The sequence below is a fragment of the Zootermopsis nevadensis genome, unplaced genomic scaffold (assembly GCF_977971745.1).
Source record: "Zootermopsis nevadensis isolate Lab colony 2312 unplaced genomic scaffold, Znev_1.0 Znev_ptg000018l, whole genome shotgun sequence".
Taxonomy (NCBI): Eukaryota; Metazoa; Arthropoda; class Insecta; order Blattodea; family Termopsidae; genus Zootermopsis; species Zootermopsis nevadensis.
The window spans coordinates 4392866-4409482 of NW_028259150.1; the positions used below are offsets into that span (position 1 = coordinate 4392866).

The 16617-nt window shown below is 35.4% G+C and overlaps 1 protein-coding gene across 3 annotated transcripts in view; it reads right to left on the bottom strand.

Moving 5' to 3' along the window:
• The window catches only part of Cals (calsyntenin 1), a 32891-nt gene extending 17756 nt beyond the window's left edge, over nt 1–15135 (bottom strand). For 2 of the 3 annotated variants that reach the window (XM_022079513.2, XM_022079514.2), the window contains exons 1-10: nt 14880–15135; nt 10688–10845; nt 8853–8974; nt 6658–6866; nt 5628–5774; nt 4988–5179; nt 3487–3750; nt 1774–1901; nt 951–1128; nt 623–796 (exon numbers count right to left, since the gene is read on the bottom strand). In XM_022079513.2, coding sequence (XP_021935205.1) covers nt 623–796; nt 951–1128; nt 1774–1901; nt 3487–3750; nt 4988–5179; nt 5628–5774; nt 6658–6866; nt 8853–8974; nt 10688–10845; nt 14880–14967 — 1660 coding nt within the window. In that variant the 5' untranslated portion in view covers nt 14968–15135. The remainder of the gene's footprint in view (nt 1–622; nt 797–950; nt 1129–1773; nt 1902–3486; nt 3751–4987; nt 5180–5627; nt 5775–6657; nt 6867–8852; nt 8975–10687; nt 10846–14879) is intronic. The other variant, XM_022079515.2, reaches the window with a different exon arrangement.
• Nucleotides 15136–16617: the final 1482 nt, after the last annotated feature.

Sequence of the window (16617 nt, forward strand, 5' to 3'; positions counted from 1 at the left end):
AAAGAAATTCAATGCCTCAAAGACATTGCGTCATGTGCAGGAACCGCTAGAAAAAGATAAAAACTATATATTTTGGTAGTGTTGACTTTTGCTGACGTTTCAATAAATAACATACAACTCTCAACGTCTAATCGACTACTAGCATTTGTCACACACAGGATGTTCATATTATACGCTGAAATTATAAAATCATCTTTTAAGAGGATTTCAGTGAAGAATTGATCATTATATGTTATATAGTTCAAACGTTATGATAAATAAAGTGTTTTAGAGCAAAATTTAAATGGCCACCACTCCTCGTCAAGCAGCGCAGAATTTAAATTCCCACGTTGAAGGGTTAAAATGATGCATTCTGAAGGCCTAATATTTAAATGTCCTGTGTTACTCCAGTAAGGACTTAATTCTAATGTCCTTTATTAGAAAAGGGTTAAATGTGTCAGTGAACACAATAAAAATTAACGTAAACCTACTTTTAACAGGTGGGAACAAATGTTTTGTAAAAGGTAGAGTGTTGACTGTTATCCACATCCACAAATCACATAGTACTACACATGCAACCTTGTAAGCTAACAGGAAGTGGGCTAATTTCTCATCCCAGACAGTATGATTCACAGCCACTTACCACTGTTTGTAAGGAGCTCCATGCCAGGTTCAAGTAATTCCATGGCTGGAACTTCCAGGCTTTCCTTACATTTATGTAAACAGCTCAGCACCTCAGGCTTCTCAGTCTTGTGAAGGAGGACAGACAGACCAGCCAGATAACCATGGAAATGATGTTTCATCTTGTTGTCAGATCCTACACAACAGCAGCATGATTAACATTATACACAGTTGTACCATGGATTATAACACCACACATTTAAAATGCCATTTGCAGGTTAATGCAGTCCCATTAAAAGGAGAAGAATGCATATTAAATAAAGTACAAGTACAATGATAAACATCCCTACCTTGCCAGCAAGCTCCAACGGTAACTGTAGTGTTAATACCCTTTGTAGGATGCAGAGGCCAGTCATCAATGATTTCAGGGTTTTTCTTCTCAGTCTTAAACAGTTGACCATCAACATACAGTGAGACCTCAGGGAATTTCACAGAGACTGCATAGTGATGCCATTCATTGTCACAAACCTACAACATTTGTAGTTTGAGGTGAGCATACATAATAATTATCAAGATTTTCATGATAATACTGATTCTGAGTCCTCTGGATTGCAGCATTGTCTAGTTAAGAAAGAAACTGTAAAAACTTTATAGGAGTTTACTTCTACAATCCAAAATGCATATCACTGATACCAAAATGATGGGGAGAAAAAAACAGCAATGATTATAATACAAAATGAAAATATATATTTAGGCAGGATTTTACACAATGGAGTTGTTGTGTAACATGACACAAAGACATCAACAAAAAATAGAAATAATGTACTACAAACAGGCTTATAACACTATTACTTTAATTTCTAGTACATGTAATTCTCAACCATCCTTATATTATTTATGACCAAATCAAGTAAAAGCAGAGTTTCCAAGAAACTGGTATATTTTTAGATACTACACACACTGTATAAAATGAAGAGCATCCTATGGGGTTATGTTTATCTATAATTCCATCAATCAGTTAACTGATGCATTTGGTAAAATGCAGTATGTAAGTTCACATAAAGCTGTCTAAAACATGCTAAAACAGTATCGATGACATTATACCACCATTGTAAACCACAGTCACAGTGGAAAATAAGTTTTATTTTGTAACAATATAAATATGTTTATTACCTGAGGCAGCTTCCACCGCCATTCTGCCGGACGGAAGATGTTCAGGTCACCTTCTGAGAAGTCACGTCGCAACAGAAGAATCAGCCTACAATTGCGTACAAACAGTGCATAGTGGTGTCGGTTCATCTCTGTAAAATCATGATAAGATTCTGTTGATTTCAAAAGGTATTAATAACATGTTATGAGTGACTGAAAAATCACCTAGCCAAAAATGAGATCTTGAACAATGCAAATGCCTCCAATTCCAGACATGTTCAATTTGTCAGAATTCAGTATTATGTATTATTAAGACGATTTTGTAAGCTGCATTATGCAACGTGTGTAAGTCTATATATTATTATACTGTTCACATCTGGCCTCTGACACCTGGCAAAAAAGGTAGAACTATATCCATACTGTTTCTGTAGCCCTTCTGGAGTTTTTTAAGTGGATGCTAATAGTAGATATTATACCCTTCAAATTTAAGGTGCAGGCATTACACATCCACTCACTGTCACTCACACACAAATCAACACTAGGACTGAGAATACTGTATTCAGACTGCAGATGATACACATGAATGGATAATATATGTTTAAACATAAAACTCATGTGCAGTCAGCTTCCAACCCACAATTAAAATATGTTTCACTGCCCTTAAATAAGCATTCAAAGAGGCAAAATTATATATCTGGATCATTCTTAAACTTACCTATATACAGTGAAACCTCGATGCATCGTTTTCGGCGGGGGTGGGAAATAAAAACGATGAATGCGAGAAAGCATTAAATTTTTTTAAAAAAACGTTTCTCTTTCAAAGTTACTTCTTTTTACCAAAAAAGTCTTTAATGGACAACTGGTTTGTCAAAACTTTACGTTTTAGGCCAAACAGAGCCCTTTCCACGTTCAAAATGTTTTCCTCGTCACGTTCACTAATATTATGCGCATAAAAGAACGACTTCACTTTTGCCAATGCAGCGTGTGCTTCAGCAAAACTCGGCACAGCTTCGGGCTCGCATTCGTCGTCTTCCTCTTTCTCACCACTCCCCCCCCTTCGCGTACAATAACAGGAAGAATGGAAATAATATTACTGCCGAACTCAACGAAACGTAGCTGTAGAAGACCCTGAACCGCTGGAAACAAGATGAACCAGAAGAATGAAAAGTGTCCCCGCCTTTCCTTTGTACTTATAATAAAAGCATTTGTGAAGAAATTCACACTGCACATGCCATTTGGCATCGCTGGAACAAAATATGAGTGCACCCAAATTAAAATCGTAAAATTTCTGACAATGGGCACCGCCATTCACTCCAACTATCACCCCTGCACCGCTGACCCCTCATTCCAAAAGAATCTGTGCTGGTTGGGCGACATAACAGGTTACCGCTACTGTTTATTCCAAAAACATTGTGCGTCTTTTGGTATTAATTTATCTCTAAACCCAGCATTTTAAATTCTCAGAAACGATCATTGCGGGAAAATTGTGGGCCGGGACTAAGATTTTTGAACGATCAATGCGATAAAACGATAGTTCGAGGAACGATAGAAGCGGGAAAATGTAACATTATTTTATATGGGATGTATTCGGGACCGAACAAAACGGATGATGCATCCGGGAAAATGATAGTTCCGGGAACGATGGATAGAGGTTTCACTGTATATAAAATGGTAAAAGACTGCATTTAAAAGCTATACTGGCAAAACAATTATACAATAACAATAAATAATATTTACTGTGGTCATCAGCAGAGCAAATGATGTGTTCTTTGACATGTTTATCTTGATCAGGATGTTGCTTGTGTTTCATCCATGTTGCAATTGTGAACACTGAAGCAAGATTGTGATCAAGTACATCAGATGGAATTGCAACAGCTGAGCTAGCACCATCAAACTCAAAGATTTGGTCTGATTCTCGGCCTTCATCAGTAGGAAGGGATTTGGTCCACTCAGAACCAATACCCGGACTGGGGAGAAGATCTACACTCTCCATACTAGCTCCTGAAAAACAAATGTGTACGCCTGATTAAGGCATGCATAAATTTATGTTACCACACTGCAATAAGTACATTCCATGAGACTTCAATAAGGTAACAAAAATTGTAATGGGGGTGTAAACTGCTCATTTGAAAGTAATAGTGACTAGCTCTTTCTGACAGACCCAACTGAGTAGGTACCTTCCCTCTCACCCGAAGACGGAAACAGAGCCAGTTTCCGAAACATTTTGGTTGTTCTTGTTCTTTTAAACAAAGATGATGGAAAAGTCCAGATAGCAAATAATATAAAGTGCATATGTAGTTACTGCACTGGGAAATGTCTTCATTTGTTCAGTACATACAATGTATTCTAAAGTTAGTTGAAACCTGTGAATCAGAACTGTTAAGAATATTTTCACTGACATAGTATTTATTGTACATAAAATTTATTTCAGTTTAATATGTATAATAAATTACAAATATGGTTCTCTCCTGACTTTCTTTTAATTAGCAAGGCAATGCATATTAAATTCTGGAATAGAAATAATGTTACTACCTAAATATACACACAAGTAAACTGCCATTTATAACAACCAGATAGACTTTACTCTTTTGACTGTATCAGGGGCCCTTAACCATCAAAGACTTAGGGATACACTTATTTTTAAGCATGCCAGAGACTGTGAACCCCTAGGATGTATTATTTTCTTCTGATATTTTGTCATGTTGTTTGCAATATGCCATTCCCCAGTTAATGTTGGTTCACTTAACTGGACAGAGTATCATTCAGTGACTAAATGAAAATTAAGTCATGGATACAGTTTCTTAAACAAGGAAACATACAATATGTTTTTATGTCTTATGTTTGTACATCATGCAATTCAGTAAAATTCTAATGTGGATACCTGTTGGAAACAGGCACAAAATTTTTTGCTGGTATATTGACCTAATATCAGAACATGTATGGTATGGTATACTTCTGAATAGTCACAAGATATTTAAGTTAACTGATCTCATTTTATAAGTACTCATAATAAGTAGCAGGTGCCAATTACACACTTAAGCAGGAATTACTGAATCAGTAGCAATCACTTCATCAAAGCAGCTCTCAGAATATATACCAACTTGCAAATGCATAGCATACCACACATAGGGGCATTCACTGAAATTCACTTTAGTATTTTACAGTCCTTAACACTTTGTGTTAAATAAATGTGTATTACATAAACTATTCAATTCAGCAGTAACTAACTACAGCTTACCACAAAGCTTGCGCTGACTCTGCACTGAATAAGTGTCTCTATCACAACCCTTGCCTATGTGAGATGTTGCCAAGTTCAATTTTGTCTCTACACTGTGAACAGTGCAGGGAACATCACAAAGTTCCAATTCAGCATCTGGGAACAGATCTTCTCTCCCTGTTCCTGGTGCATAGTCAATCCTTTCTGGGATACCTAAGTGTTAAAAGAATTACTACAAACAGCACAAAATACCTCCAAATAACAATAGTATTATAATATGCCTGATTTTCAAGTGTCTTCAAAATGCAGGCAATTTCTGCTATTATCCATTATCTTATTCTGAACATTAATTATACTTCCCCTCCAACAAAAAAGTCCCTAAAATCAAATTTATACAGCAGATAGCAGACTACACAAAATCAAAGTGAACAATGAAGACAGAAAGTTCATTAAAGCAGATACACAGAGATACTAACCATGATGTAATGTTACATTTAGATTAAAAACCCAACAAACCACCAAGCCCAACACTTATTTGCATTATTATTAGTAGTAGTAGCTCTAAAACTGGCAACATGCTAAGAAGTGACAAGTTTGCTTGGTTTAAATTAAATATAACAAATTTCATTTCTTCCCTACAATGGTTAAATTGAAAACATACCTTTCCAACCAAGCTTGCAGATACGATTCACTTTAATAGTGACCATGACAGGGACAGATTGCTTCATACCACAATCATATGCAACCACTGAGAGAATGTGATTGTGGCTCCTTTCATAGTCCAGAGGTTCTGTGTTACGAATAGCACCTAGAGGGGGAAAACACACACTGCAATATTACATCATTATTTTAAATCTTAGATAGCATCTAAGTATTTTAACAAGCCTTAATATAGCTTTGAACTAAAGTGGGAAAATATGAGATTTAAAGTTTAGTGATAGCAAAGATTCCAATGTTGTAAAATTTGAGGTTTTCACAGTGGTGAGTATGAAGATTTGTCTTCCGGGTCGTTGTGCTGTGTAGTAGATTCATCGCCCTGATGACGGACGCAGTATCACCTCTGAAACGTTGGTTAACATCGACCAGACTACACAGCGCAACAACCCAGAAATCTTCATTTCAATGTTGGTCTTCTGGGTTCTACTGCTGTGTGAACTTGTACATAGGGAAAATGGAAGCAATATGTTCCTCTGAAATGTTGATTTCTATCTGTAAGTCCTCATGGTATTACAACCTAGAAAACCAACACTGACAAACCAGCATAAGTTACTTTTTGCTTACAAGCAGTGCCATAAAGGACCTTTTCACTTTTAGTTGCAGCCCTATTATTACAGTGATTGTTTTTAATATAAACTATGGTTTATGTGATGCTAAAATAAAACAACTACCATTATAGCAACAGAAACATATTACCAGAATGTAGGTTGTCTAGAAAGAATCAAACCATAAGTTAAAGAGGCATACCACTTTGAATCAGGTCTTACTAACCTTATCATCAACCTGAGACAATAGACTGCTATTACTTGGGAGAATATATATATAATTACGCAACTTGCCAAACTGGTAGCATATTTATTCCATATAAAATCATGCATACAAACAAAACTTTTTACACTTTTTGTTTGTATGCATGATTTTATATATCAGTACACTGCACGGTATGCAAAGTTTTAAGAATATTTATTCCATACCTTCATTATCAATTGTGAAAGGCTGGTCACTGGTCAGAATTTCATATTTACAGACATCTCCGTATTTGGGCGTACAGTCTCGATCAGTAGCCTCCACACGCACAATTTCTTCGTACAAGCGGCCTTCGTCCACTTGACATACATAAGATGGGTCCAAAAATGTTGGTGCATATTCATTAATATCAACCACCGAGATATGAACTGTTGCACTGCAATAAGATAACAAAAAAATACAGCTGCTTATTGATTTATTTCATATAAAATACTGAATGAGAAATGCCAGGATGAATAATGAATGACTTGGTTAGTATCAAGAAGACACATGCTTTGTATTCAAGAGTCTTGGGTTCAAATATCAATTCAGACACAGACTATCCTGGCTGAGGTTCTTCACAGTTGTCCTCATTTCCTCCAGGCAAATGCCAAGACAGTACCTTAAATCAGGACAAGACAACTTCCAAATCCTTTCCAAACACCTATTCATTTATCATTATGTCATCTGATGTTACGCAGTCTTGGCTACTGGCAGAATCATTAAACAAAACACAAATGAATAAGTAATCAAACAGATATGAAGAAGAAAGTTTCATGGATTATTTCAAAACAGCCATCTCATCATATATATATATATATATATATATATATGGAGGAATTTAGAGAAGCTAATGAGGATAATTGGTCTCCAGCAGAGATCCAAACTACTGACATCCTAAATATGAAGCAGGAGTACTAACCACTACTCTTCCACAACTCTGAGCCACATGAAAAATATTATAAACATTTTTATATGACAATTGAGGCATTCATGATGGCGAAAATTACGATTGCAATATCCTGGGCTACAATGCCATGTCAAAGAAGCATCTCAATACATAAGCACATACTTCCACCTAACATAACATTCCTCTGTACTAGCTCTGATTGGGCCTTTCCTGTTCCCTATTTCCCATCAACCTGGTGAGAGCTCTACCTCATCTCTTCTTCTCTCATTCTGGCTACCATTCTTGTTCTTCTCAGCCTGATTCCTCCACCATTCCTACATCCCAGATCTACTTACTTTTTTCTATATTAAAGATGAAGGTACCAGAATGTTGGCAACCACAGAGGATTATGTAGTGCCATAATCCACAAGACCACAATCTGATGTATTTTTACATTAGTAGCCATTAACACAGGCTTTGAAATACATTTCCATGTACAATATGAATGATGAAAGAAATAAACAATCACCAATCATTCCTGAACACACAACTGCTCATCTTCAGCAAAAATGAGCTATGTAAACTATGTCAACATAGGCAACTTAACTGGCAGCTATATACCTTCCATACTGCTACTCCACACATTTCAGTTGTGTAATTGTTCGCACAGTATTTTGAACAACATATATTTCTTAGTCATCAATATATTACAACCAAACACTGCGAGATATCATACGGAGGAACTAATATTAGTAATGCTTCTGCTGAAAATATCAAGGAAACAACCACATTGCATTGTTAAGCACAGCAGACAGTACATAATTTTAGCATACTAGAGCAGAGTGCTCCTTTCGGAGCTCCTCGGGGGTTGGTCAAGTTTTTAAAATGCAACCAAGGGGGTTGGTCAAGTGTTTAAAACGCAACCAACCCCCCGAAGTAAGACACTAAACTAACCCCCCCTGAATGGAGGGTTAAAACACTTGATCAACCCCCCTTGGGGCTTTTTAAAATCTTGAGTAATACACTAAACTAACCCCCCTTCGGGGGGTAGGGGTGGTCAAGTGTTTGGTTGCGTTCTGGAGCAGTGATCATGCGACTAGCTTGGTAGTTGGTGATCTCGTAGCTGTGAAGCGTTATTTGTTTACTCGGCATTGTTGTGTTGGTATACCAACACAACAATGCCGAGTAAACAAATAACGTAACATTGCTGATTATGTCATTTTTGGACGACAAATTGGTTGACGACAACGGGGAATCAGAAATTTTTATAGTAGATTCTTGTCAGTTAATAATTTTTTAACAATGACTCTATCCTTCCTGGCTAACTATGATTATTCTTAAATTTATACTTACCTACACATTCTAAACTAGTCTCCAAAAGATAAAAAACAAAAAATTCCTCATGATAATCTCATATATCACTCATGACAGTATTTTCATAAAGAGCTCTTACTTCAATGACACTACTTAATTTTGAAAAGCTAGCTCTCTTACTTGTCTGAGACTTCACCAGTACAAGTGACAGCCGCAATGTCAAATTTGTAGTTTTTCCTCTTTTCACAGTTGAGAGCCTTTCGAGCCCGCAGTTCAGCTTCACCTCCTGGCTTCAATACAATCTGAAATCAAGACAACTTGTTAGGAGATGTGCAGACTGCATAATGATTCTGCATCATTCATTATTGTTAATGCTTCTAAATTTTCAATTTATGAATACTAACTTTTGGTGCTGTCTTATAAACAGCATAAAACACACAAAACAGACAAATAAGGACCTACAATATACAATTTTACCAATACAAATCAAACATTCCTTGAGTTATAAATGACACAAGAAAATACAATTTTGTTTATGTCCATATACTCTAACTACATTTCCTAACCCACATTTTACAGATGGAGTGAAGACTTCTTGCATTCCTTAAACACCTAAAGACAATCTAAAACATCTTAAAATCAAGAATTCAAATCATAATTAACACTGCCTTGAATTAATGTTTCAAAAATAATTTAATAGTTGTGCAGCATCTATTCACATAGGTGACAGTAGCCACTTTGGTTCTGAACATGACTGGATGAAAGTCAAAGTAGTTCACTTGTTTGTCAACAGATATGAATTAAGAGGCAATTATTTTGAACTGATTTCATAGGTATTTTAAGAAAACAAAATCATGTAGTATGCCTATGGGTTAAATGAGTGCCAAACAGGTGCAGACAAATGAACAGAGACTCACATTCTTCATCTAACAAGAATTTACATTCTTACACTTCAAAATGTTAGATTTATAACAGTTTCCTCTTCTGCCCATAAAACAAATAATAATAAATACAGACGTGTCATCAACCATATATGGCATATGGCTGATGCATGAACTTACATTATACTTTCATCAGGCCATAATAGCCTCAGCTATCTTGTTACACAACCACTAATACTCCTTATAACAAATCATTCTCCTGTTCCATAAGAATGGTGAATGTACACAGTGGTATGTGCAATGTGTGCAGTAATGGACATCAGACAGGCAGTTAGGGTGGGGACTAACTGATAATGCAATCCAAATTTCAATGTAGGTAACAACAGGAGTCACTACTGGACTTAACATTAAGACAATTATCTTCACAACCTATTCACATAAAACCTATTTCAATATTATCTAATATTATATTCATCAAGTTCTTCCAACTGACAGCATCCACAAAAATGCTAGGTACTATGTATGAGTTATGAAGTTGTTTCAAATGTAATATCTATGTTCTCCCACTTACTTTATTTATATCAGATGCAAAATATATACACAACACATGATTGTTCTTGGGCATCAGTCATGTTTCTGTGAAGTCAAATGCAAATGTTTTGAAGACTAGCTATGGCTGATCACACACAAGAATATTACACCACCACATTATGCTTTTCTACAAATCCAAATGAAACAATGAGGTGTAAAATGACACATCCACATTATAAAACAATCACCAGAAATATTACATTTAACACAATTTTTATGCTTTAAGGCAAGCAAAGGCAAATTAATATGAATGTTCAACAATGAACTAATTTTATGTTAAAAAGTCTTCAGCAAACGAGGCTGAGTAGGCCCAAGAAACATTCTGAATATGACTGCAAAGAGATAAATTCCAATTCCATACTGGAGAATCCTGTCCATAACCCACCATTACTAATTACTAAAATTTTATTACAGTTACTTAGAACCTTTACAATTTAACACTTGCTCTCTATTAGAGTCAAAGGACAAAAGACATTAATGTGTGAAACCTTTAACTGAAAATACTGAAGATATGCCTGCCTTCCAAATAAACTTCAACCTTACCTCAAATGGTGCTTCACCATGGTGTTTGTTGACAATTCGGAAACTACAAATGTCTCCACCAACAGCCTTAATTCGTGGTGTGACTTCTACAAGTGTCTCATTTTCTTTGACCAACCCATGGTATCCACTTTCTAAACTAGCTAGGTCCAATCGGGGCACTAAAACATGGAAAATCTAAAATTAACACAATGCAAGAAGTATAAAATATACAGATTTGAAAAGGTGTTAAGAATAATGAAAATTATAATGGGCTATACATTAAGCTCAGAGGAAAATGAGTAATTCACAGAAACTGTTGGTGTGAAAACCTCTTTGAAACCAGTCACTCTGGGAAAAAAAGAGGAGATATTTCATTACATTCCACAGATCCTAGTGCAAAGTATGCAGAACACATCATAATATAAGCACTGACACATAGTACAACTTTAATACCAATATAAATATGAGCACATACCTGATACAGCATTAACAAATATTTACAATATTTGAGAATTTTCAATGAAAGTAAATTCTTCTATAGTGTCAGAGTGAGGTTTAAAATTTAAACTTTTAATGTAAGATGGAAACGTACTGAATAATTTATCCCTGCATAATGAACACTTTCTAATAACTAGCGAGGTTAGCATTTGGCATATGAAGTCATGTTTATGCCTTTAGTTTATACTAGATATGCCAGAATTTGTTTTAGACTTCTCAATGTTGTACGCAAATTTCTTGAATAATTCTCTACAAGAGAATTTTTAACATCTGCCATTATTATATTGATTTTCTTTTGGATGTTAAATGCACTTTTGCTGTCTCTTGAACTTCCACAGAAGAAACCTCCATATGACATGGTGGAATGGAAATAAGCAAACTATACTAATTCTGAAGTACAAGTATACATTTTAAATAGTAGTGTGCCTGTTCTCATGGCAAAGCATGTTGAACTTAATTTGGGGATAGCACAATCAATGTGTTTATTCCAGTTTGAGTTATTACCAATTTGTAAGCCAAGGAATTTAGCTGTTTCTGCATCTTCAGTTGTTTTATCATTATAACCTATATTTAAATTACAACGTATTTTGTTGTTAGTAGCAAATTTTATGAAATCAGCTTTTTCAAAATTTAATGGGTTTACACTATTTGTTCAGGCTACCAAAGACACCATTAACAGAATTCTTAAGTACTTGCTTTCAGAATGATAAATAATACAAGTAAAAAGTAAAAGCTGTCCCACAATATGTCATGTAGGTACATGGGCGGAGAGATAGTATAGCTCCTACCCATTAACCTCAGCACTAGATAGGGATGAGTGGTCAGTGTCACACCTCGGCTGTGCTTTACCCCTGGGAAAGAACCCTGGTATCCACTGGATAGAAGACTGGGTGGGTCCCAGTCCATAGCCAGTCGCAATACTAACTGAGCTACCCTGGCTCACAAATAATAATACAAGTATCATAAGAAAAGCTTGCTGTATCCAGTTCACTCCAATGATTCCTATCTCCCTAAGGTCCATCTTAATGTTATCCTCCCACCAATGCCTAGGTCTTCCCACTGGTCTCCTCCCTTCAGGCATCCCAACAATACCATGTAAACATCCCTCTCCTTTCTCATGCATGCTGCATGTCCCACCCACCTCATCCTCCTTTATTTAATCACCCAAACAATATAAGGTGAGGAGAAAAGACTGAAGCTCTTCATTATGCAATTTTCTACATGATCCATCTTCCTCTCAAGTTTTGCACTCATACAGCACAACTGGCAAAATTACACTTTTGTATATTTTAATCTTCAGTTTTTTTATATGAGATTGGAGGACAAAAGATTTTGGAATGAATGATAGAAAGTATTCACTGAATTTAATCTGCTCTTCATTTCATCATGAATGTCATTATGACTTGTTAGCGTCATCCCCAAGTACTTGAATTTTGTTACACTTTTGAATGATTCATTAGCTATCCTTACATTCTGATTCTGTCCTGAATTCTGAAGCTGAGATGATCATGCACTTCAACTTTTCTGTATTTATTTCTAGACGATACATAAGTTGACATGTTATAAAACAGTTGTACAAAGAATTGATAGTATCAAGTTCAAATAATCAAGAAATACCATGTAGATATTGTTGATTAAAACACGGTTAAATAGAAACAATGCCACAACAAAATAAAAAAAATTCACCTCAAATCAAATGTTCCATTAAATCATAAGCTAAGCCATCATCAAAATAGAAGCAATATGTTACTGAACTCATCAAAGCATAATGTCACGTTATCTTGGTGAAGAATTCAATGTAAGATGAAAGGAAGTGGATTTACTACATGCGGCCTATAACCTACTGGCATCACCAAGTTCTAAAGCATAAAATTATAAAAAAAACAGCACTAATAAACAGGACATTACACACCCTATACTAAGAACCAGTTTAACTCCTCATTCAGCAACACTCATATACAATTTGATACTTTACCCATACACTATTCCAACACCTCTCATAACTTGCACTTCCCATTATTTTATCATTACCATATTCATAATTAGGCCTACATTATACCTATCCCCTGTACCTCTAAATCCTCAAATAAGAATGTTTTTAATGCATTGCCCATGCCATTCAGAATGAGATTATACTATGAGCACCTCATAAGATTCCTTGTCAAAATCACATTTGTTAAGAGAAAAAAAGTACCATAGTTGAGAACTAATACAAACACTTGCAAATAAGTTACTTGATGAGGCAGGACTACTTTATCCTATGAGAAACGTGAGTAGCTGCAATTTCCAAATATCTTAAAAACATATGTCAGACTAATTGGTCCATGTTACAGTATATTTTCAATAATTATGCCTGATATCACAAGCTTGCAGATGACCAAATAGTTGTGTTATGTCCTTAGTCATCAGGAGCACAATCAATAAACAGTATCAACAGCTAGTATATGGTCAAAATGGATCAGAAACAATGTAAATTATTTCACACCTTCATGACTTGTGATTAATGGCATTCTGGCAAGATTCCTCCCTATACATGTAGCAATAAAGAGAAATAGGTGAAGTGAATCATGAAATTATATGAAGTGAAGGTTATTTCATGAAAATCAAAACCAGAAAGAAGTTTCATTCCAACTTGCAGCATTAATTACTTTTATTTACAGAATTTCAAAAGTCTTCAATGGCTAGTTCTGCTTGTAAATTTGATTGACATAACTGGGCAGTAGACACACAAAGCACATAAATTATTTTCTTTTTTGTTGGTATGCTTGGCATTTATGCTTCTACTTTGGAATAAAATGTTTGATGCTTTTCTATCCATGTTTCTTTTAAAACTATAAGCAAATTTTATAATGGTATCAAGTTAAATTTTTATTTAAAAAACTAATCTCCAAGATCATGCAATGTCTCAGGCCCACCAGTGCCTTAAAGTGGCCCTGCGCACACAGGATAATTTTTTTACCTACTGAAACTGGACATCTTCAAGGCAAATCAATGCAAGAGAAAACGAATGTGTGATACTGAAGAACAAAACACAGTCTTTTTACAAATTTACATTATTAAATTTGTATAAAAAAGTTGCAGATCCAAGAGAATCCTTAGTTATGAGCTGCACTCAAGAATAACACATACAACATCAATCAAACAAGTGGCCTTTCCTGATATATTAAATAAACAAAATTCACTGGAATTGTAAATGTAGTACACAGAATTTGATGTAAAATATACTGTATGTGTGCCCGACTTACATTTAATGCTGAAGAATCTATAAATGCATCATCCAATATCTATGAAAGTCGCTAAGCATAATCACAAAACTTCCAAGTGGCACACAAAGTAAATTGGGCCAGCAAAAAATAAAATATAAAAAGGCCAAGTACAATTTTGCACTATAAGGCAAATCCATATTAAATTTCTGGTGGTTATTTTACCACATTTCCAACTTTTCAAGTTAGCTCTGAATTTGTGTGAAAGACTTCCGAGTACATGGACGTCCACCTTCAAGAAATACAATTTGGCATCTGGCGTCTACCATATTCTCTGTATATCCATTAATTGTCATGCGAGATGGACGTTTTACTAAAACAGTACTGCAATATCAGTTTGTACTATCAAGATAATAATTGTAATATACTTTGCAGGCTCTGCCTAGTAACATGGTAAGAAAACGCTAAATAACTTACTAAAAAATAACATGCTATAAATGATGCTAACTTACCACCATCTGCCGATGGCCCCGATGTGACATTTAGCGAAGATGCAGCAAATCCAAGATATGCTGCAATTAACAAATACTTCCCAAACATTTCAGTTTATTATACTTTCAAGTTTATCATACACAGCGATAACACGGACAGATAACAGATTTATCGATACCAACGCTTATGCGATCATAATAAGATACGAAAAAGCTTCTTTACGGTAAGGTCCCGGATGGAAGAAAATCCAGATTGTGTAAAACTTAGACTTCTTATAACTACTCGTACATCCCCATACCAAGTTCAATAGGTTATAACATTCTCTTACTAGGTGGTGCTAAGGTCACGCAGAATTTAGAAAAGTACATTGCAGTCAGGGAGTGTTGTGATTGGCTGAAATATATTCACCATGCGCATTGTGTATGGAAATTCTGCCATCTTGTGCTAAAATATACGAACTAATTCGTAACTGATCGCAGCACCAAATTTGGACTCATTAAAGATTTAGAAACGTAATCAAAGAGAAAATCTATGGTGTACTCTCGCACCTGCGCACGTAACGTGACCTGTGACGTCATCCTATTGACCGAGAATGATCGAAAATTATCACGCAAACACAATCACGCTAACGTGAGCATTTCACAGCTTGAAATGTTTCACAATGGAATAAGTTCATGTCCTCTGCTACACACACATTAGATACCCCTCTCAACTAACTAGATGGCTTACGGAACCCAAAGGTTCATCACCGAATCAACCAAAGGCCCCCACCAGACCCTGTCCTGGGCCAACAAAATAGATACCCCTTCTAAGGCTTACTAAATGTATTTCTAACTTTCAAGGCCAATCAAACATTTTTGTAAAGAGAGACAAGTCTCACATCTACCACAGTACAAGAGACTGTATATGAAATTAATGAATTGGTTATATAGAGGAAATTGAGTATAAAGATTTGCTACTAACATCTTAATGTCTGACCTTCTCCGCACAATCCACAAAAAAAATTAGATATGATACAGAATTCCTACAAATTTTTTTTTAGTATCCATATATTCTTTGCCTAAATACAGTTAGTATATTTGTCAACTACATATCTTCCATTTTGACCAAGCTACATGAATTACCTTTTATTGTGAAAGTAATAAGTTGTCTCTGTGCCTAAGTGTCACACCATTAAGGCTTATAGAGGAAGTGGAAGTAATGATTCATGAATTATTAATCCCTCTAGTAGATGGAAGAAAGTTTGTGGTCAGCTTCACACTCCAGCTTACCTATTTGTGTTAAAGATTCTAGCATGCCTAAATTTGAACCTTCAGTGATCTCTGTACTGTTATGTACTATGTCATCATTTTCTACATACACCTTGACCATCTGCAACTGCACTGAATGAAACTACCACAGTGCTTTTAAGTTTTCTTTTAAACCTGTCATCAGGTGCTTTATTTTACAATAAACTATGAACATATTTAAATCAGGAGGTCCACATCACAGCAACTGAATAGAATGTTCTCAGATCTGACAATGGTAGAATCTGTGTGAAATATTTTCCACCTGATGTGACTACATTAATTCAGGCAAAGAACCAAGAAGTAATTCATATACAGCAGAAGCCTCCTTCACTAGCACACATAAGGGTAATGGTATCATAACACTTCTGAAGTAGTTCACTGTGTTAGATGCTACTTACAAAATGTCAAATGCATGGCATATGGCACAACCAACTACCATAAACAAATTACAGAAAACAATTTTTCCTGT